The sequence below is a fragment of the Leucopleurus acutus genome (genome assembly GCF_964270905.1).
Source record: "Leucopleurus acutus genome assembly, chromosome: 13".
NCBI classification, from domain to species: domain Eukaryota; kingdom Metazoa; phylum Chordata; class Mammalia; order Artiodactyla; family Delphinidae; genus Leucopleurus; species Leucopleurus acutus.
The window spans coordinates 64278672-64301160 of NC_139155.1; the positions used below are offsets into that span (position 1 = coordinate 64278672).

At 51.0% G+C, this 22489-nt stretch overlaps 1 protein-coding gene across 1 annotated transcript in view; it reads right to left on the minus strand.

The window, feature by feature from the left end:
- Positions 1-5975: 5975 nt before the first annotated feature.
- Positions 5976-22489, minus strand: part of CRKL (CRK like proto-oncogene, adaptor protein) — a 31695-nt gene continuing 15181 nt past the window's right edge. The window contains exon 3 of the mRNA XM_082852590.1: positions 5976-9425. Coding sequence (XP_082708716.1) covers positions 9291-9425 — 135 coding nt within the window. The 3' untranslated portion in view covers positions 5976-9290. The remainder of the gene's footprint in view (positions 9426-22489) is intronic.

Below are 22489 nucleotides of genomic sequence, written 5' to 3' on the forward strand. Positions count from 1 at the left end.
CACGGAAACTTCTCCAGGTCTACTGTGTGCCAGGCTGGCGTGTAGCCCTCCTACCTCCTGCAGGCCCAGACGCCCCGACCCAAGGCAAAGGTCCTCGCCAGGGGCATGGCGAGAGGGTACCCCAAGTTTTGGCAGAGTGCTGTCCCTTGTCCACAAACTGCCCAATGCAAAAAGTTGTAACAGTCCCCGAGTGCTGACCACCTACAGGAGCCTGCATCCTGTCCCCTGGGACCAGCCCTAGGGCCCCTTCTGGTGCAGGCTCCCCACTCCTCCGGGTCCCACGCTTCACCAGGGATCCTGTGGGCCCTTCCCACACCCACTCGAGGGGCTCCTGCTCAACTCGGCCCCCAGTGGCTTCCAGTTTCCTGGGACAGCATCTGAGCTCCACAGCCGGCCCTCAAGTTCGGGGTGGGGGGGGCTGTGGCCCGCACCTCCTCCCCCACGGGGCTAGAGGCAAACCTCCTGCTTTGCATGTGCAGCCCGTCTCCCTGGGAAGTCCTTCCAGCTGCCTTCCCGCTCCCTCGGGCCGGGTCCCCCCACCGGACCGGCAGCCCAGGAAGGGGATCCGCACACAGCGGGGCCCCGAGGCGGCGAGCGGGCGGCACGTCAGGAGAGCGAGGGCGCTCTGCCTGGCCTGCCCCCTCCCCGGTGAGGCCCCCAATCCCCGACGAGTCGGCCCGGACCCGCGGGCTCACCTGCGCTCGGCGCGGACCTCCGCTCTGGAGCCGCCAGGGCTGCGGCGGGGCGGGCGGGGCAGGCGGGGCGGGGCTGGCGCTGCGGCGACAATGCGGCCGGAGCCCGAGGCCCCAGCACCGCCCGGCGGCCGCGCAGGTAGGAGCGGCCCGGGTCGGGATGCGAGGCTGTGGGAGGCAGCGGGGCCCTCTGGCCCTGGACGCCGGGCGGAATCTGGGTCCCCAGCATCCTCGCGACCCCCGCGGGGCGCCAGGCTGGGCCGCGCGCCGGGTCTCAGTGTTTTTCTTCTTCTTTCTTTTCTAAGTCTTGGAACCAGGGGCAGGCGGGCAGCGAGCGTGGGGGCAGGTGAATCACCCGCAGAAACCTCCCAAGCCGCGCCTGACTGCCTGACACCTTGATTGCTTTGAGGGTTCAGCTCCGTCCTTCCGTCCACTCTCCCCACATCAAAACGTTCTACTTTATATTTTATGACATTTTCTGTTTCCCACATGTCATTATACCGGGAGAACTTCCTGGGTCGCCATAAATCATGGCCCACCCTGGTGGGTGTTGTGTCCCCTCCTCCACGAAGCCCTCCCTGAGCCGCCTCCCCAGACTGGATCTGGCCCTGCTGTTCCAGCTCCCGGCCCCTCCCAGGATTTTACCGTGTTGACTCCCCAGACTCTGCCTTGTGGTCAGGCAGGGCTTGTCCCTCCAGCAGACTGGGACTCATGACTGTGTGGGAAATGAATGAAGGGCACGTTCCCGGGAAGTGGTGTCTCATCTGTCACTAAAAACATGGGGCCATTGGGCCCGACATCAGCCACTAACTGTTGTCTCCTTCAGTGGCTGGTGTCATGCCCTCTTTTTTGCCATCTCCCCCCTTCTGGGCCTCGCTCCCTTCTGGTTAGGATGCCAGGCTGACTGGCCTCTGAGGCAGTCCTTCTTTATGCCCCAGGCTGCCCAGGGGGGCAAGCACATCTCCCCTCATTTTACAGATGGGGAAGCTCGGGGAGGCTGCGTGGCGCCCAGGGGAAGGAGCAGGGCCTGAATGGGTCACACTCATCCACCCCTCAGTCCACCCCTCGGGGTGTCCAACTGCCACAGGAGAGGCCCCGTCACTGGGCAGAAGGTGTTGCTTGGCCTTGTGCCCTTGGCCTCCAGTCAGCCTGCCCCCACTCCACACTCTGCTGACCTTGCAGCCCTGCCCCTCACCCCACAGCCCCCAGCCAGGAAGACACTGTGCCCTGTAAAGAAACATGGCTGTAGCTTTATGTGCATTTATTCCTTTGCTCTTCACAACAGCCTGAGGTGGAAGGTCCTCTGTGTCATCTCCATTTTACAGATGTGGAAGCTGAGGTTCAGAGAGGTTAGGGACTCCCCAAGGCCACGCTGCTGGTGAGTGGCAGAGACGTGGGTCCTGGCTGGCTGGCTGTGCTGGGCTTACAAAGCGGAGCTTGGGAGAGGGAGCGGGGAGGCCTGTCAGGCTCGGCCAAGGCTGCCACGTCTCCAGTGCAGATTTCGAGTCCTTATCTGTGACCTTTTTGAGTCAGTGAGCCCCTTCTGCCCCGGATTCCCCAAGAATCTGGGGGTAACTGCAGTGCCTCCAGCTGGAGATCCTCCAGGACACCAGGACAGGTTCAGAGGCAGCACAGGACACAGCAGGCGCGCAGGATGTGGGGTGGGGGCTGCTGAGCATGGGATGCCAGAGATGACATTGAGGGGACAGGTCAGTGTTGGGGGCTGTGAGGAGGCCAACAACCTGGGTAGATGCCCTGCATGGGGCGAGACCATTGTGGCCGCCTCCACCCTGCGGATGGACTCGAGGCTCTGGCTGCCCCATGGTGGGGCAGAAATGACCAGATCCTCATGGAGCAAAAGCGGAAACAGAAGGTAGGTGGGTGGGTGGCCGGCCTCACCAAAGCCCCGGGCTCGAAGGTGGTGCATGTGGACACCGGGACCCGGGGAGACTTAGGATGCCTCCAAGTCTTGGGCAGCCTGAGGTCCTGATCTTGCCCCGAGGATGATTCTGGCAACATGGTAGCGTTCATCCCAGTGGCCTTGACAATACACAGACCCAGCAGACACCCCAAAGGCCAAGGTGTGAGAAGCAGGTGAAGGGGTGATCCCTGGGACCCCCAGCAAGCAAGCCTGTCCCTGTCTTCCTCACACCCACCCCTGTTCCCCACTCCTCTCAGCCTAGGGTCTCCAAGCTCTGACGTGCAGGGCTGTCCTTTTTTAGGCCACAAAGTGAGAGAACGGCAACGTCTAACATTGGGATTGACTCTGGCGCCCCCTGGAGGCCTACCTGAGAGTCCACAGGGCCCACCTGAGCCTTGGGGTTCAGAGGGCAGAGAGTGGACTCTTCCCTGGGGACTTAGGTGGATTTCCAGGTGGGGAGACCTCGATTTGATTAACTGGTCCCCAGGAAATGCTGGGGGGTCTGATATAGCACAGCCAGCATCCTAGCTGAGGCTGGCTGTGTTGAGGGGCAAGATAGGCAGGAATGGTGCCCTCAGCTACCCCGAGACTTATTCTTATGGAGGCAGACGCTGGGGGATCCCCAGGCTGGGGAGCCTTGGCTAAGCCCATCCCCACCGCTCCACTCCCGGCCTCACCCCTGACTCCCTGGCTTGCTCTGGTTGCTACAGCCCAGCCTCCCTGCCCACATCCCAGGTGGGTCTACACAGCCTGACTGCCATGTCTCAGCACCCCCAGGGTCCTCGGGGGCTCTCCGACCCCGTGAAGCCGGCTCCCACCAGCCTGTTTCAGCCCAGCCTCGACCCTCCCCAAGTTGCTGGTTTGTCATGAGTCCTGTCTTGTCTCCGGGCTCAGGGTTGACCAGTTCTAGTTCCAGTCCCCATGGAGGGAGGGAAGGTCAGAGGGCTTTCCTAGGAGGTGGCAGGAGCCGAGGACAGATGAGCCCTTTGGAGTTCAGCAGAGAGAAGGGCGTCCAGGCAGGAGAAGTGTGTGGCAAAGACAAGGAGGTACGATGGCCAGTTCTGGGGACTCAGAATGTGTCCGTCCCGTCTGGCTCAAGTGCTGGGCTCTGGGCAGCAGCCTGGCATGGAGGCATCTCATAGGCCAGGGAGGAGCGGGCTAGGGGTTTTCATCACATGTGTCTTTGGGGAAAAAATACCAGCAACTAGGACTGGCACTGGACAGGGGGCAGGGGGGCCGGGAGGCACCTGGGGCAAGGACTGGACCAGAGTCAGCCCAGGAGCTGGAAGGTGGGCCCTACCCCTGCAGCCCTTACTTAGACCTGAGGATTTCCTATCAGCAAAACACTGGGGGAACTCCCTGGCAGTCCAGTGATTAGTAGGACTTGGCACTTTCACTGCCAGGACCCGGTTCAATCCCTGGTCAGGGAACTAAGATCCCGCAAGCCACTTGGTACAGCCAAACACAACAAAAAAACCCCACTGGCAAAAACTTCCACATGCCAGGACAGACAGATGGGCTAGTATAAGGTACCTCAGCCACATAGTAGAATACTGTTCAGCCATAAACAAGGTATCTACAGAGTGTTTGTAAAAATGTTATATTTTCATATATTATACATCACTGGCGAAAGTGTAAATTGAGGCGATCCCTATAAGAGGGCAATTTAGCGACAGCTCTGAAAACTGCCAGTGCCCAGAGCCTTTGACCCAGCAATCCCAGTCAGAGGAACTCACTTTAATGCATCTGCCCACCTGAGATTGGAAAGGACCTACATGCCCATCAATACCCGAGGTGGTTACCCGAGTGACAGCACATCCACCTCAAGGAACACGACACAGTAATAGAAAAGAACAGAGGCTCAGCTCTAAACAGACTGGGGGAATAAAGCAGGGTGCAGAACAGTAAGTGATCTATGCTGCCTTTCTGTAGAGAAAACATTAAAAAAGAGTACTTACAGATATATTTACTTGCATGTTGTAGAGTAACTCTGGAAAATACAGTAATAAACAGGCAACAGGGAGACTGGGATGTGGAGTCGACAGGGTGGGTGGCCTTTCTCCAGACACAGGGCTTCTGAATGCTGTGCCCTATGGGTGTTTTCCCTCTAACCTCAATGCCAAAGCCACTCTCCCAACTCCTCGGAGGGCCGGCAGGGGCTTGGTCCCCCTGCTCCTGGCCCTGCCCTCCACACAGCTACTGGGCGGACCACCCGATCCACTGGCCAGCTTTGGCCACTGGGCAGCTCTGGGACCCCACCCCAAGGGCTCCCCTTCCCGACCCCTCCCTCGGACCTCTTGAGTTTGAACAGTGGGAGGCCTGGGGCTGCCTCTGGCACGTGGGCCTGGAGGGTGTAGCTGAGTCCCCTCCCCCTGCCCCCGTTTCAGTGCCAGGCTGCAAGGCACAGGCTACCTTGGGCTACAAGCCTGGGAGCCTGGGGAGAGTGCGATGGTGTTCCCAGGGCAAAAGGCGTGGGCAGGGGATGCCCCCCAATCTCTGCAGCCCCCCATTGGACACAGGCCTCAACCTCCTGCCAGGGAGCCATGAGCAGGGCCAGGGCTTGAAGGGTGAGTCACTCCAGGCCAGGATGCAAAGACGCTGTGGGGTGTCAAGACCTGGGCCCTGACACTCACCCCGTGGGGAGGCAGCTTCACTTCCCAGGGGTTCCCATCACGGAGGAATCCAGCCCAGCGTTGCTGAGCAAAATTTAACTTTCCAAGCAGAAAGTACTCTTCAAAGGCATCTCTGAGGCCTTCCTTCTTCCAGGACGAGTGGACCGTTTGGAATCTCCCAAGCTTTCCAGCAACACAGCTCGAGATGATCCAGGTTGCACCTTCCTGGAGGTTCTACGACGACGACACTTGGACCTCTCTTGGCACACAAATAGGTGCGGGATAGCACTGGCTGGGAGGCGGCAGGGAAATCAGCGGGCCCCCCAACACCTCCAGTTGAAGGTCCCGGAGCCTGTCAGGAGGGCCACAGACAGGAGCAGAGGACTTAAGAAAGGCAAGTGAGTCTCATGCCCTGACCAGGGACAAGGCTGCTCCGAAACTTATGCTTCAGACAAGGCGCCCATTAGAGGGAGGACACCCAAGTTCCCTGGAGGATGCCGGGCCTGGAACTGCCACCCCGACCCGGGAGGCCAGGGTGTGAGTGGTGCTGGTGCCAAGCCCCACCCCTCCACTCAGTCCACAGCAGCAGGGCTGGGCAGGGCAACTCGCAGAAGCACCAGGTGGCCATTGCTTCACAGGTGTCTGGGCAGGTGCTTAACTGCTGGGGGGGCTGGGGGGGCTGAGGGGGGCCGAGGGCCTCCAAGGCAGCACTGAGGAGACACCAAAACACGAAAGCCGCTGCCACCGCCGGCTGATGCAAGTTTTATTGAGACAATGTACAAACAGGCCATGGAAACAAGGGTCTGATGCCGGGACCAGTAACGTAAAATGGAATACAAAAATAAAAAGGCACTGATCTGTTAAGAAAAGACACTCCATGTATTCTAAGAATATAAGTCATTTAATACTGTTAATTTTATAGCACAAAATAAAACAAGCTATGATCCCCAAAAATAATTTTAAAAGCTTACACATAAAATATTATTGCCTGAAGTTTATGATCTTTAAGTTACAGGTCAAAAGAGTTTTGTGTTGTGTTGTTGTCATTTTAAAACACACAGTGAAGACCGTCAAGAAGCAAGGCCACTGTTCCTCCCGCAGAGACCACGACCCTGTCTCAGAGGACTGTCCTTCCACTCCGTGAGAGCACACGCCCAGCTCGGGGCCACTGGCTGCAGCCACAGGGACACAGGCCTCCGGTCCCAGAGGGTGGAGGCTGAGGGCGAGCTCGGTCGTGTCTCGGGTTTGGTGTGAAAACAATCAGGATTCACTCATTTTAAGAGGTTAATGAACATAATATTATTAAAGGATTAAATTATAAACACCTGGCACAAAAACACCATCCCTTTTCAAAAATAAAATGTTCATATTCCTCTGAGCAAACTTAACAAGAGCAGTGGCCGCCGGTCCCGGCCCGCCTTGTGTGTAAACAGCTGGAGAAGGGAGTCAGCACAGGCCAGATGCTCAGGCTCAGGAGGGAGCAGCTGGCCCTCTCTCCTCAGGTTCCTGACCGTGAGCACAGAAGGGGTCTTATCTGGGTGACAAAGTCGTCGAAGGGCAGTCCATCCACATGTCCTTCTCTTCATCAGCTGTGTCCCCGGGCAGCAACACCGGGCAGAGGTGACAGGGACAACTCCCTTTCCAGGATAAGTACATTTTTAATCAAACTGTCAATTCCTTTAGCATATAATTTGTTCTCTTCCCCAGTGAGCTACTTTAACATCCACACATTTTCTTAAGTGACACACAGTAGAGCAGAGCAAGTAGCAATAATGGACAGTCCTAAGAGGAAGCCTGCCCAGGAGGGAAGCCCATGCCTCTGGAAGATTTGAGTCGCTTTCTGAAGCAGAGTCTTCCCAGACCCCTGGGGAGCCCAGGCCCAAAGCCAAGGTAGTGGGCTATTTCTTATTTATTTAGTGTGGAAAAAAAAGAATTACCCTGGCTGATTAAAAAACTAATAAGGTTCTAAGTCCAAAAGGTACTACTTTCGGCACACATCTCCAGTTCAGAGCTCAAGGCTCACCTAATTTGGGGCTCTGAATCTCTGGGGCAGCCCTGGAGACATGCACCTGGGCTGACGGACTGAACAGATGCCTTCTGAAGTAAACCTACATTTGCAGGGTGTTCTGATTCTGAAGTGATCCCCGTGAGGTGGGTCACGCTGTTTACTGGTCAGCAGACATGGCTGGAAGGAAACCTTGCTTTCCAAAAGGCCATATACTTCTTGTACTTGAGCCAACTACTGGCATCCAAAGGTGCCCAGCCTCTCGGCTAAATGTGGTTTAACAAGGCCTTAGGGTGTGTGCTCTCTTTGGACAAGGCACACGTCCCCCCCTTCTGTGAGAGACCCCCTTGGGTACTGGGTTACAGGCCACAGGGCAGGCATCATCCCCAGGTAGAGGGCAGGGGCCCAGCCACACACGTGCCACTTGCCGTGGGGCTAGGCTGGGCCTGGACCCAGAACAAGAGGTGACTGCAACTCGGGCACCTTGGGAGCAAGAGGTGGCCACAGCTCTCACTGATCAGGAAGAGCCCACAAAGAAGCCTTTTCCAGGAAAACCACAGAGAGACAGGGCTATGTGAGCACCCTCAAGAGTCTTTAATATGATGGTTACCTACCTGATAGAACATTTGATTAAAGAGAAATTGAAACATGGTGGCCTTGCTGGTTCTGACCAGGATAACTGCTCGAAACCTCAAAACCCAAGACCCCTGGGAGCCAGGGCCGAGGCTACAGCAGATGCTCAGGGAGGACAGTTACTTATCAGGCTGAGACCACACCCCCAGGGCTGCTGGACGCATTCTCAGCTGAGGCCTGTCTTCAGCAGGGTCCAGAAGGGCAGGCACACTGAACTGCACAAAGGTTCCAAAATTCTAGTCGGCCGTGTGCTATAGACATGGCATCGGTCACACACTGGTACCAGCTGACTCGTATGAACAGGCCTCTTTTAGCCAACAGGGAAAACTTAACATCAAATAAGTAATGGCTAATGATGCATTTCATTAGACATCAAATGCATCAACCAAGGCCCAGAGCTTACACTTTCTTGCTGGACAGCAGTGTGGACACAAGAACCATGGAGCCAGCATTAGCAGCACGATCTCTCTTGGGCAGCCTGGGGAGCTTGCTGGGGCAGGGAGAACTGGGCCTCAGTGAGTGGAATTTAACGATTCCTTAGTGAATTCAACGACTTTTTAAGGAAACTTGGGTCCTATACTTTCAAGGGGTGCATTCACTGAAAGCCTGGACAGGAAGCCAGCAAACAAGGTGAATCACACCACCGCCCCTGGCTCTGATGCCTGCGGGGACAACGTCGTCCAAGAGGCTGTGCACGCAGCTTGGAAGCCCACATCTGCTGGGTGGTGGTGGTGGTGGCTGTTTGCTATCTGGCAAGGTACCACCGGCAACCAAGACAGTACAGGCCTCTGCCTCAGGACTCTTTTTCTTGCGCTCCTGCGGTGACAGCGGCTTCAGAGGCACGTGCCATCCCTCGTCTCATCACAAAAGCTAACCTGCTATTTAAAAACCTGTTCAGAACACACCAGTCTAATTAATTAAGTCTTCTAAAACCAAACCAAACAACAAGAGGGAAAAAAAAAAGAAAAGAAAAGCCTGACGTGGGGAGTTTAGGGCAGAATTCCCTCTCCTGAAGGGTCCACTTCCTCTGCTCTTCATGGAAACCACGCCGGCGACGGCACCACCCATGGCTCCCAGTGGCAAGGCCTTGCTGTGGGCCCGAGCTCCCCTGGGACCCTGGGTCAGCCCAGGGACCGGCGGGGCGCTGGCCGGAAGGGAGCCCTGTCCTCGGCACCTCCTCTCACCTGTGTGCCTCCACCAGTGTTTCCAGTTTATGATCCAAAGAACTCTAAAATCAGCTACTCTTTGACAACACGACTATGATACAAATGCCGGGGCAGCCACTGTGAGCATTCCAATGTGTGGGAGGCTGCCCGCTGCAGAAGCTGGACGTTGGCAGCGCGTGTGACCTGCCCGAGAGGACGCTTCCCCGCTTGAAGGAGGAGTGTGGGGCAGGACGATGAAGCAGCAGGCACAGGGCAGCAGCATCACTCGTTTTCATCCGGGTTCTGAGGGTCGATGATTTTGACGTGCGTGAAGGGGAAGAGCCCTTTGCGCCCGTTCACCTCGCCTTCCCACTGGCCGTTTATGTTCATCCTTGTGACTTTCACGATGTCACCCACCTGTAAGGGGGAGAAAGAAGACGAAGTCAGCGTTTTCTCTGAAAACTAAATCACACATGCTATTCCACTGAAAGGAACCAACACATTTTCTTCTTAGGACTCTCATTTTTCTCAGTGCTTAGACCTAAAATCATGCTGTGGGCTTCCCTGGTGGTGCAGTGGTTAAGAATCCGCCTGCCAATGCAGGGGACACAGGTTCGATCCCTGGTCCAGGAAGATCCCACACGCTGCAGAGCAACTAAGCCCGTGCGCCACAACTACTGAGCCTGTGCTCTAAAGCCCATGAGCCACAACTACTGAAGCCCACGCACCTAGAGCCTGTGCTCCGCAACAAGAGAAGCCACCGCGATAAGAAGCCCGCACACTGCAAGGAAGACCCAACGCAGCCAAAAATAAATAAAATAAATTTAGTAAAAAAAAAAAAAAAAAAGAATCTGCCTGCCAATGCAGGGGACATGGGTTCCAGCCCTGGTCCAGGAAGATCCCACATGCCATGGAGCAACTAAGCCCATGTGCCACGACTACTGAGCCTGAGCTCTGTAGCCCGCGAGCCACAACTACTGAGCCAGCACACTGCAACCACTGAAGTCCGTGTGCCTAGAGCCCGTGCTCCACAACAAGAGAAGCCATCACAACCAGAAGCCCGTGCACCACAATGAAAAGTAGGCCCTGCTCACCGCAACTAGAGAAAGCCTGCGCGCAGCAACGAAGACCCAATGCAGACAAAAATTAAATAAAATCAGGCCGTGCCAAAGACACGAGGTGCTACCAGCAAGCCAGGGTGCTTCTGCTCAGCTGTGAGAATGTGCTCTGAGGCAGCCTTTTCCCCCCAGATTGGCTACTAACTCCAACGGCACAGAATGAACACCTGACTCTGAGAACGGTTCAACTCACGCAAAAAGTGCATTAAAAGAAACAAAGCGGGACTTCCGTGGTGGCGCAGTGGTTGAGAGTCCACCTGCCGATGCAGGGGACGCGGGTTTGTGCCCCGGTCCGGGAGGATCCCACATGCCGCGGAGCGGCTGGGCCCATGGGCCATGGCCGCTGAGCCTGTGCGTCCGGAGCCTGTGCTCCGCAACGGGAGAGGCCACAACAGTGAAAGGTCCGCGTACCGCAAAAAAAAAAAGAAACAAAGCCATCTCCACCCTCTTTCACGGGAAGGAGCTTCTACCGCCAAGAACACCCTGTCCGCTGCCTCCCCTGCAGCAGCGTCTCCCAGCGGCCAGTCTCGGGGGAAGGAAGCCCAGCTCAGAGAACCTTTTTCAAACCAACCTTCAGCTTCAGGGTGGTAGGAATCCTACCTACGGCCAGAGGACAGGCACCAGCCAGGGGCTGCTTTGCTCATCAAGGGAAGGCAGCAATTTTGACTTGGGTGTGGTTTTCAAATTGTCTGCAGACCCTGAGCTCTGAGGAGGTGCTTTAAACTCCAACAGATGTCAGACTGGGACTTCAATCTTGTAAATGTGTATTTTATAAAAGTTATAATCAGAAGCAGTCAAGCGCGTTCCTGCCCCATTACTCCGTGCTGCCCTGCTGGCTGCTGCTCATGTGCTTTCCTTGGAACGAAGCTTCTGTCCCACGTGTCTGATGGAAGGCCCCCGAGAATAGCAAGGTAAAGGGCAAAACACACCTCTCACTGCACGCAACAAAGTACACTCAGAAGTGAGCTGGTTGAGGGGGGTTAACACAAGATGGTATCTACCATTCACGTTATTTCCAATGTTTTCTGCCCATTGTAAAAGTCGACCACCCCCCCAACTGCCTTCTTAATTCTTGTAAATCTCAATTTACAAAACACCTTTATATTAAAAAACTTTTAATCTGACATCTATGGGGTTCCATGCAGTATTTCATTTTGGAAAAGGCATCTTCTGCTAAAGCTGCTGGGCTAGAGAGCTGACTGCTGGCCCGGAGTGACCAAGGGCCCCAGAGGCGCCCGGGGCTCCAGGCAGAGCCACACCTGCCCTTCCTGGCTCCCAGGCGTTCAGGTTACAGGGCCAGCTACTGCACTCTTAAAACCAAACTCCAGGCTCTAAGATGGCTCCTGGTCTACACGAGACGAGCCATTTGTATGGAAGCACCAGGACATCACTCGGCTCACGGGGGTGGGAGACGCGGTGCTTATTAGGTGATGCCGGTGCGAAACAGAGAACTGAACACTGCGCCCGTGCCTACCCAGTCTGTCCAGGTTGTGATTTCATCCTGACTTGTGCACGAAATCGAAGGCTCAGGCTGGGGAAGAGCTGGGGACGGAGAAGGAAACACACCGCCAGCAGCTGCTGCGGGGGCCAGAGTTCGATTCAGCAGACGCTGCGCGTCAGCAGCTTGGCTGTGTGGCCGCCTTTTCAGAGGGTTCTTGCTGCAGGGCTCAGCCTTGATCCTCCACACACTCCACCCTCCTGTAAGGTAGGCTGGAGCAGGGGGGCCACGGCAGCACAGCCCAGCTGCACGAGGACCCCTTGGCTCCCCAGCCACTCTCTGCCCTAACGTCGCATCCCTGCCCTGAGGTCTCCCCCATACCCGGCACTGCTGACTTCATCAACCCACTTGCTCACCGGGATGCTCGAACCAGCACACCAACTGCTTAACTCCCCAAACCTACTGTGGTCACACTTACATGGACAACAGCGCTATTACCAAATGGAACCTCTTGCCTTGTGGAGACCGGCTTACTTGGGAGTACTTGCCAAAATGACAACGGAAAAGAGTGTTATCCCCTGAGGCTCCCTGGTTAGAACACAGTATAAATTCAGTTTAAATTTTAAAAAATAGGGGGGAGGGTCCCTAAGTTCCTAGTCTGAATTCTGACTCAAACTCCTCTTATTTAGGAAAACTACAAATTCAACTTTACTGTAAGACAGCTTGTAGAGTTAGTCCAGTGATTAAGAATTAGATTTTATATAATGACAAGTCGTAAGACAAAAATAAATGCACTATAGTATTCAGATTTTTGTAGCCAAGTACTAGATATGTATATGAGAAAAACAAGGCGTAAAAAGCTAACTACACGTATTTATAAATTAAATTATTATATTTATTTTCAAACTTATGTCATCACTCAACTTTAACACCTAAGTTGGTGGAACAATTAAAATTTGAAGGTTACCAACTTTAAGACTTGTATTAAAAATTAAGTTGTAAAATACTTCAGTGGAAAAAAAAATTACAACTGAAAAGACATGTTTTCTCTTGTTTTGCCTTAAAAGGAAATAAAAATTTTGGGGAAAGAATAAACTAATTTAATATAAGAGTTAAGTTTTAAAATGTCTTTAGTAGACTTCTAAAATACAGATTGTTTTAAGATTAGTGCTTAGAGTTCAAGTATTGCTCCCTTTCTCCAAGTAACAATGTTTTTATTCATAGGTGGCAGAAAGAGAAATGTCTTTCTTATTCATAACTAGGATATCACACCAACGATTCTGATAATTAAGAATAAATTCATATTCTTTGAAATGTACCAAAGATTTAGCTCTGTAATTTGTATATTCTTTTCCTATTGTACAGAAGTCATAAAAGAGGAAAACCCTGATTATGACCACATTGCTATCTCTAGTGAAGATATTTGCCAGATCGGATCCAAGGAAAGCTCTACTGCAGATGGCACCTTGAGCTGCAGTGGAGACTGTGCAGAAATCACAAAGCTGAAGATCAAAGGGAGCTGAAGTCAATGGGGATCTGCAGTCATGACTTGTGTCCAATCTGTCTTATTCCATTAAAAAAAATATTTAAGCACAAACTTAAGACATGAGATGAAACTCATTTAACACAAAAATTAAGATGGGGCCTATGTGAGCAGAGAGAATCCTCTGCAGGCAGGAGCTGCTGGGATACTACAAACCCAGGCCCTGCAGCCACCCCCACCCCTACCTCCCCCAGACCCTTGGCCTCCTCAAGTCTCCACTGCAGGAACCAGCTGTCTCGTGCCTGGAGCACAACAAGGCCACCAATGTGGGGAGCCTCACTGGCACATTCTCTCTCCAACATATGAGAGCATGTTCTTTCCTTATTTCCTTTTCAGCTAAGAAAATGATTACCTGTCTTTATTTTTTAAATAATGAAATAGGAAAGAAATGAAAATTCATGGATATAAAACTACTGACACCATTACAAAATGACTTATGGAAAATACAATATAATCAATGTACTGAAATAAGTATAAGAAAAGGCAAGGACATGAGACTTCCCTGGTGGCACAGTGGTTAAGAATCCACCTGCCAATGCAGGCGACACGGGTTCCAGTCCTGGTCCAGGAAGATCCCACATGCTGCAGAGCAACTAAGCCTGCGTGCCACAACTACTGAGCCTGCACTCTAGAGCCCGCGAGCCACAACTACTGAAGCCGTGCACCTAGAGCCTGTGCTCCACAACAAGAGAAGCCACTGCAGTGAGAAGCCCGCGCACTGCAATGAAGAGTAGCCCCCTCACCACAACTAGAGAAAGCACGTGTGCAGCAAGGAAGACCTGATGCAGCCCAAAATAAATTAATTTAAAAATTTTCCAAAAAAAGCAAGAAAGAAAAGGCAAGGACAAATAAGAGGGTGTGTGAGTGCGTACCTGTAAAGAAGATGTGGTGAGCAAAGGGGAGAGGGACCAGGTGAGCTAACGCCCAGGTGGACGCTGTGGTGCAAAGGGATGATGGCCTGAGGGTCCCTGGGCAGTCTGTAGGCAGGCCTGCACTCAGAGCCAGATCAGACTCTGACAATGATGTTTTTCTTTTTTTTTTTTTTTTTTTTGTGGTACGCGGGCCTCTCACTGTTGTGGCCTCTCCCGTTGCGGAGCACAGGCGCCGGACGCGCAGGCTCAGCGGCCATGGCTTACGGGCCCAACCGCTCCGCAGCATGTGGGATCTTCCCGGACCGGGGCACGAACCCATGTCCCCTGCATCGGCAGGCGGACTCTCAACCACTGCGCCACCAGGGAAGCCCTGACAATGATGTTTTTAAAAAAAAAAAAAGACTAAGGCCAGAATAGCTCAGACTAAAAAGAAACAAATATAATGCAGTTTTGGCTGATAGGTGCTGTTGGCAGATGTCAGGATCAACAGCTTCTCCCCAAGACTGAAGTTTTTGTTTGCTCCACTCATTTGACATCCTACAAAAAATATTTTGGGAATTCTGTCTTTTATCTATGCTTTTCTATCTTCACCTGGACTCTGGATGCCCAGAGTGCATATATTTTGCCTCAAGTTTGTAATCTTAGCATGCCTTAGCTGATGTTTGATAAATGTGCAAGAAAAAATCTCACTTTCCTGAAAACCTGGCCCCAGCAGCCCTCTCCCACATCCTGGTTGAGCTTATTCCTCCAGTCCGGGGGCCAGGAACATGCTGAGACCTCTTGCTAATGCCCCCTCCTCCAGGTGCCCCCCCCAACTGCCTGGCTCTACTAGTCCAGCCACCTTCCATCCCCTGCCACCCTTGCCATTCAGCCCAGCTCCCAACCCTTCCTCTCCCCCAGCCTGGCCCCCACCTACCACCAAGAAACTCCTGGGGCCCAGGTCAATGGCCCCGGGCCAGTCCCCTCCCACTGATGCCGAGGCACCTGAAGCAGGAGACTTCACCTCCCTCTTGCTCTGCTGCCCCTCTGCCCCATGGGGGCTCCATTCTGCTCGCCCTCGTCCCCCACCCCCACACAGCACTCTCAGAAGGAGGCGGCTGGTCTCGCTCATTTCGCATTCCATGTCACAGGGCTCTTGTAAGCTTTCCAGGGAAGTCTGCAGAATCAGGGAAAAGAGAAAAAACGACAGGCTGCTGTCCGCACGTGCTAGAGACAGATGGCCAAGTAAGCAGCAAGGTTCTGAGGACAGAAGTGACAGGCACAAGGGCCTAAGGACAGTAGAAGACAGACCTTTTGAAAACATAAAGATAATTAGGTCACTGCTCTGCCTTTGAACCCCCGACACCATTTATTTGCACAAGAGCACCATCCAAACTCCTGTCTCCAAGGCTCTACCTCCTCTGGTCCCCAACTCTTCCTATCTCTGATCCTCACCCCAATCACAGTGGCTTCCTTTCAGTTTCTCAAACCTGCCAAGGTCTTGCCCAGAGATGGGCTGTATGATAGATACAGGGACGTGATGTACTGGAAGTGCGACCACACGACTGCACAGCGTAAGATGTTAAAAACCATGTTCCAGGCTACTGCCCAGCACCATCAAGCTTGTCCTAAGAAACCTTGGATCTCTGCTCTGCTTCCACAACTGAAGGAACATATATGCAACCCTGACCAAAGTCAAACACACCTTAAGGACAATCCCAGCTCCCATAAACAGCCTTATAAAGCTGCACACGCCGCCACTGAGAGCAGGAAGGGCTCTGGGCGACCGCCACTGGAGATGGGCTGGATTCTGTACTGTGTACTCAGGACACACATGAAACTAAGATCTAAGATCTACAACAGCGGGAGGTAAGCAGTCTCTGCTTAAAGCAGGTTTAGGGTGGCACCATGTGGTGACTCACGCTATGACCTTTGGAATGGGGCAGGGCTGGACCGATGTCCTGGTTCTGCCACTTTTAGGGCTACATTACTGTGACAAACAGTTCAAGTTGTCCAAGTCTCCGTTTTCTTTTGACTTTGGAAGGTTCTTGCGATAAGTAAAGGAAGTACTAAATGGAAGTGTTAACCACAACACCCAGTGAAGTAAACAGTAGCTGCTATTGGCGTAGAGATTCCTGAGTAGACCCAGTCCCCACCCCACGATCATGCCCCCGACCAGCTGTCCTCTGGCTGGTTCCGGGGAGAACTGGAACCAGCAATGGAGAAGCACTGTACACTAAAGTGGGTTTTCAACCCTGTCAGTAACAAGGGTCTTCTCAAAACCGACGGGGGATGGGAAGGATGCCTGTTAGAGAGAGGAGATGAGGGGAAGGCCTGGAGACTTGAAGTCTGATACGTCACTGTGAAGGGTCCCAAGCAACGAGGAAGACCACGGGAGGATGCAGAGAAAGGTGCCAGAACATCCCACCCGCACCTCTGCCAATTCACTCCTGACTCTGACGGTCTTCACAGGATACCTTCTGCTAATTCTGCCTAATCAGTTCAGTGAGATGTGCTGCACGTCGACTGCAGTTCCTACCCTCTTCACTGTGAGACAGACAATAAATAACCCACTGTCTAGACGTGGCAGACACTCAGCAAATGTCTGTTAGATGATAAAAACAGTGCAAAAAGCGAGTGGCTGAAAAGCAGTATTGAGTCCACGTTGCAGAGCACAGGAGCAAGGACGAGGCCTTCGCCTGAGGGACCCTGAGTAGCAGAGCGCGGCTGGGTGCAGCCCAGGAGGGTAGAAGGGCTGGGAGACTTCTGATGGCCACCTGACCATTAATGCCACACTCTGGCCTTGCAAGAGTCCTCACATGTCAAAACACAGCCCGTCACTCCTCGTGCTGTTTTCTACCTTAGTTGAAGGCCCCCTTCCACGGGTCCGAGCCCCAGAACACCACACATGGGACGGGGCTGGCTGTGGACTGGCTTCTTCCATGGCTTGACCACACAGCCCCTTGGGTCCAGGGCCCAGCATGGTTGGGAGCTCTCAGTGCTGGTCCGGTGTCCTTCCTTGGGCTTCATGGTAGAAGGGCTGAGCCAAAAGCAGCACTCACTTTGGAAGGCAGATAAATCTTGAAGTGGTTGGGTACCAACTCAGCTCAAGGACCAATGTGAGCCTGGAAGGTGTGGCTAACCCAATCAACAGATCGAGAAGACATTCCTTATGTCCTTATGTCCTTTACTGTCACCCTGTGACAGTCCTCCTCATGATATGAACTGCCAGCACACTGGGGAGGGTTTGCTTCAACTCTAAGATGGAGCACACACTAGCAGGCTCCGTTCTGTGTGAGGCTGACACGAGGGGTAGGAAGAGGGAGACGCCAAGAGGATACTTCCTGATGTGGCCATGGTCTCCTGGAGCCCTACCTGTCCCGAGTGTGAACACGAGCTCTGGAAATTATTCTGCCGCCTGTCTTCTGGCACCTGATTCAAAGAGCAGTCCTCCTTGCAGGAGGCCCCAGCACTGGCTGCCACAGCAGCTTTCTGCTTCCCCAGTCAGGCGCCATAAAAACAAGATCAGGAGTGCAATGGGTTACACTGGAGTCAGAAGTCCTAACTTCGGTGACAGGAATAGGTCTCAGATATTAAAGATCCTCAAAGTACATGCAGAACTATATGTAAATACATTAATATATGTTGTTTTTCTGGAGAAAGAGTCCACAGCTTTCACCAGATTCTCAAAGGGGTCCGTAACCCAAAAAAGATAAAACAAAGCAAAAACCCACGTGCTACAATCACCAGGCAGCTTTCATCCTGCCGTTTGTGGCTTTCATTCGCTCACTCATTTAACGCATGCTGAACATCCATGTGCCAGGCCTGGAAGGACACAAGACAGAAAGAAGCAGACAGCCCACCCGCCCTCATGGAGCTGCCTGGGCCCTTTGCCTGCTCTAACACCGCCCCATGTGCTCTGGGCACCTGCACCTGAATCAAACCCTCCATGTCCATGTGCCCTGAGCAGCCATCAAGTGGCCTCATGTACCCTCACCTACAACCGGATGCTACTGACTGGTGCTTTTTTTTTTTAAAAAATGAATTTATTTATTTATTTATTTATTTTATTTTTGGCTGCATTGGGTCTTGGTTGCTGTGCGCGAGCTTTCCTTAGTTGCAGTGAGCAGGGGCTACTCTTCGTTGTGGTGCACGGCCTTCTCATTGCAGTGGATTCTATTGTTGCGGAGCACGGACTTCAGTAGTTGTGGCTCGTGGGCTCTAGAGTGCAGGCTTCGTTGCTCCGTGGCATGTGGGATCTTCCCAGACCAGGGCTCAAACCCGTGTCCCTTGCATTGGCAGGCGGATTCTTAACCACTGCGTCACAAGGGAAGCCCTACTGACTGGTTTTTAATATTGAAGACTCAGTCTCTTTAAAATTGCCATTATCCTTCAGGGTATTAACTTGGTTCAAGAGGGCTACTTACTGGTTAACACTTATGAAAACACAGGGGTTTTATATTAGGATGAGTCAGGGGTTAAAGGTATGCCGTGGTGCAAGAGAAGGTGGGCTATGGAAAGGAAGAAGTAAAACCATCTCCATTCACAGATGACCTGATCCTATATGTAGAAAGATTCCAGAAGAAAGCTATTAGAGCTAATAAAACTCAGCCAATTTGCAGGGTACAAGATCAACACACAGTATCAGTTGTGTTTCTATACACCAGCAGTGAGCAAATAAGAATGTAATTCCAGGGAACTCCCTGGTGGTCCAGTGGTTAGGACTCGGCGCTTTCACTGTCGTACCAGGTTCAATCCCTGTTGGGGAACTGAGATCCCGCAAGCTGCGCAGCGCAGTCAAAAAAAAAAAAAAAGAATGCAATTCCATTTATGATAGCATCTAAAAGAATAAAGTAACGGAATAAATTTAACCAAGGTGATACACTTGTACACCAAAAATTACAAAACACTGCTAAAAGAAATTAAAGAAGACTTAAATAAATGGAAAGACATCCAGTGTTCGTGGATAGGAAGATAATATTTTCAAGATGTCAACACTACCCAAAGTCATCTACAAATTCAACACAATTTCTATCAAAATTCTAACAGCTTTTTTTCCCCCCCAGAAATGGAAAGGCTGATCCTCAAATTCATATAGAACTGCAAGGCATGCTGAACAGCCAAAACAATCTTGAAAAAGAAGAACAAAGTTGGAGGACTCATATTTCCTGACTTCAAACCCACTACACAAAGCTATGGAAATCAAAACAGTGTGGTCTTGGCACACAGACAGACATATGGATCGATGGAATAGAATTGAGAGTTCATAAATAAACTCATACATCTCTGGCCAACTGATTATTATTATTTTTTGCCACATCTTGTGGCTTGTGGGATCTTACTTCTCTGACCAGGGATGGAATCCATGACCCCTGCAATGGAAGCACAAAGTCCTAACCACTGGACCACCAGGGAATTCCCTGGCCAACTGATTTTTGAAAAGGGTGCCAAGTCCATTCAATGGGGAAAGAACAATTTCTTCAACAAATGGTACTGGTACGACTGGATTTTCTACCTGCAAAGAAAGAATTTGGACGCCCATGTCAATCCATATACAAAAATTAACTCAAAATGGATACACGACCTGAATGTAAAAGCTAAAACCATAAAACTCTTAGAAGAAAACATGGGGGTAAATCTTCATGACCCTGAATTTGGCAATGGATTCTTAGATATGACATCAAAAGCACAAGCAGCAAAAGATAAAATAGATAAGATGGACTTCATTAAAATCAACAACGTGCATTAAAGTACACTGACAAGAAAGTACAAAGACAACCTACAGAACTGGAAAAAAGTATTTAAAAATCATACCTCTGATAAGAGTTTAATATCCAAAATATATGAAAAACTCCTAAAACTCAACAACAAAAACCAAACAACACAATTTAAAAATGGGCAAAAATAAAATAAAATAAAAATAAAAATGGGCAAAGCTCTTGAACGTTTTCCTAAAGAAGATATAAAAATGGCCAAGAGGCACAGGAAAAGACACTTAACATAATTAGTAATTACAGAAGTGCAAATCAAAACCACAAGATGCCACTTTATAGCCAGTAGGATGGCTATAAATTTTAAAAAGAAGGAAAATAACAGGTGTTGATGAGGATGTGGAGAACTGTGGATTGCTTGTGGGATTGTAAAATGGTGCAGCCACTGTGGAAACAGTTTAGTTGGCCTCAAAAGTTAAAGAGCTACCCAGCAATTCCACTGTTAGGCATATACCCTAGAGAACTGAAAACAGGTATTCAAACAAAAACATGTACATAAATGTTCGTAACACTATCCTCAATAACCAAAAGGTAGAAATAACGCTAATGACCATTACCTAATGAATGGATAAACAAAATGTGGTCTCTATCCATACAATGGAATTTTACTTGGCTATAAAAAGAATGAAGATACTTGCTATAACATGGATGAACCTTAAAACATTATGCTCTGTGAAATAAGCCCAATCCAAAGGACAAATATTTTATGATTCCATTTATTATATGAGGTATCTAGAATAGGCAAATTCATACAGATAGAAGGTAGACTAGAGGTTACCAGGGCCTCAGGAGGGGAGGGTAGGGAGTTACTGCTTAATGGTTATAGTTTGGGGTGAGGAAAAAGTTTTGGAAACAGTGCTGATAACTGCACAACACTGTGAATGCAATTAATGCCACTGAATTGAACACTTAAAAAGGGCAAATCCTATTATGCACATTTCATCACAATTTTTAAAAAATGAATAATTTAACATGCCAAAGACCACTGAGTTGTACACTTTAAATGGGTAAATTGTATGATATGTGAATTTTATCTCAATAAAGCCGTTTAAAGAAAGACTGTGTGGGCTGAGTCCTAGCTCTACCACATACCAACTATGAGACTGTCAACAAATTAAACAAACCTCAAGTTCTAAGTGCATAAAATGGGGCAGCTATGAGGATCAACTAAAATATTCTCTGTGAAGCCCTAGCTGATGGTTCTCCTTACACAGTAGCTATTACCACGTATGGAAAACTGAGGTTAGCTTAATGACCAGGCTGGGACTGGCCTTGTCTGAACCACACTAGGGCCCCAATTTCACAGTACTCTCACTCAATTTACATAGTAAGAAAGAGGAACAAAACCCTTTTAAGAATATTCTCTAATTCACAATCCAATGAGAATATGATATGCTAGAAAAAAAAAAAGTTACCTTAGGTACAGAATTCCTAAAACTGGATGCTGTTAAGGACAAGTGACACGTCAACGACAGAAGGATGGAGAAGGAGCCCGGCAGCCCTGATGAAAGTCCTTAAGAAGGTGGGTGTGAGCTTGTGGGCATCTCTGACAAGCCTTGGTGAGGAGGGGAATCGCTGAGACAGAGCAGCCCCCTCACGCTGGGAGGCTATGCCTCTGACCCTTACAGACCTCCACATGCAGATCCGACATCACTGTGGGCATAGAGTTCCAGCCACAGGAACTCACAGCTGATCCCGGAGAGCAGAAAAACACAATCAGCACTGAGGAAACCTAGATTTGCCTTGTAGATAACTTCCTCTCAGTAAGTAGAAGCAGCAATGAAGAAACTGCTAACGCGAACACTTAATTCTAACCAATGAAGCAAAACCAATTTGTGGAAGCAGAAATCTGGGAATTCTAGGCCAGTCAGTGAAGGAAGAAGTACCATGGGTCTTAGGAAGGTCAATTCAAAAGATTGAGAGCAGATGCAACTCAATGTCTAGGGGTTTTCAAAATGGGGAGTAGACAACCCAAGAAATGTAAACACCACAATCGCAGATGACCCCAATGGGAGTGAAGAGCAGGTTTCTTGAGCATGCTGGTGAGCTCACAGAAAAAATATGCACCACAGATGAAAGGATGGCCTCATGCTGATAAGGACAGATATCCAAGTGCTGACCAAACACACTGGCAAACAGGACCAGTCCAGTGCTGCTCATCTGCCACAGAGAATTACATCACAGAACACTTGCAGGCTTATGAAGGGTCAAGTCTCTTGGTTTTTGTTCTAACAGGGATAAGGGCAAATTCTATGAAACACAAAAGGTGAGCTTGAGATCAAACCTGGACAAAATTCTGGATGCAATTAGCAGACAGATGGTTTATGAGCATTTAGAATGGGAAATAGGGTCTCTGGAAGGCAGCATGGGCTCAGTCAGGAAACAAGTCACACCAGACCAGCCTCACTGTCCTTTTTTAGATATCAGACATGGATCAGGAGAGGCTGCAGAGAAGGATCTGGATCGTGCATTTATGAAATGTGCATATAACATGAAACCGAGGGGGTGATCAACATGCTACACGATGTAATCAGGATTTTAAAAGACCAGAAGCATACAGGTGGGTAAGACCGAAAAAACCAAAACCAACAAACAAAAACCTCAAGAGGGACAACTGCAGGGGTCCACACTGAGCGAGGCTGGTACAGGACAGGGATGAGGCGGCTGGTTTCTCCCTGGTGGGAGTAGAGACCATGTCATGAGACTGTGTCCCAGGCTCCACAAAGACGGGCCCTCTGCGTTGCTCCCCGCTGCACTCCC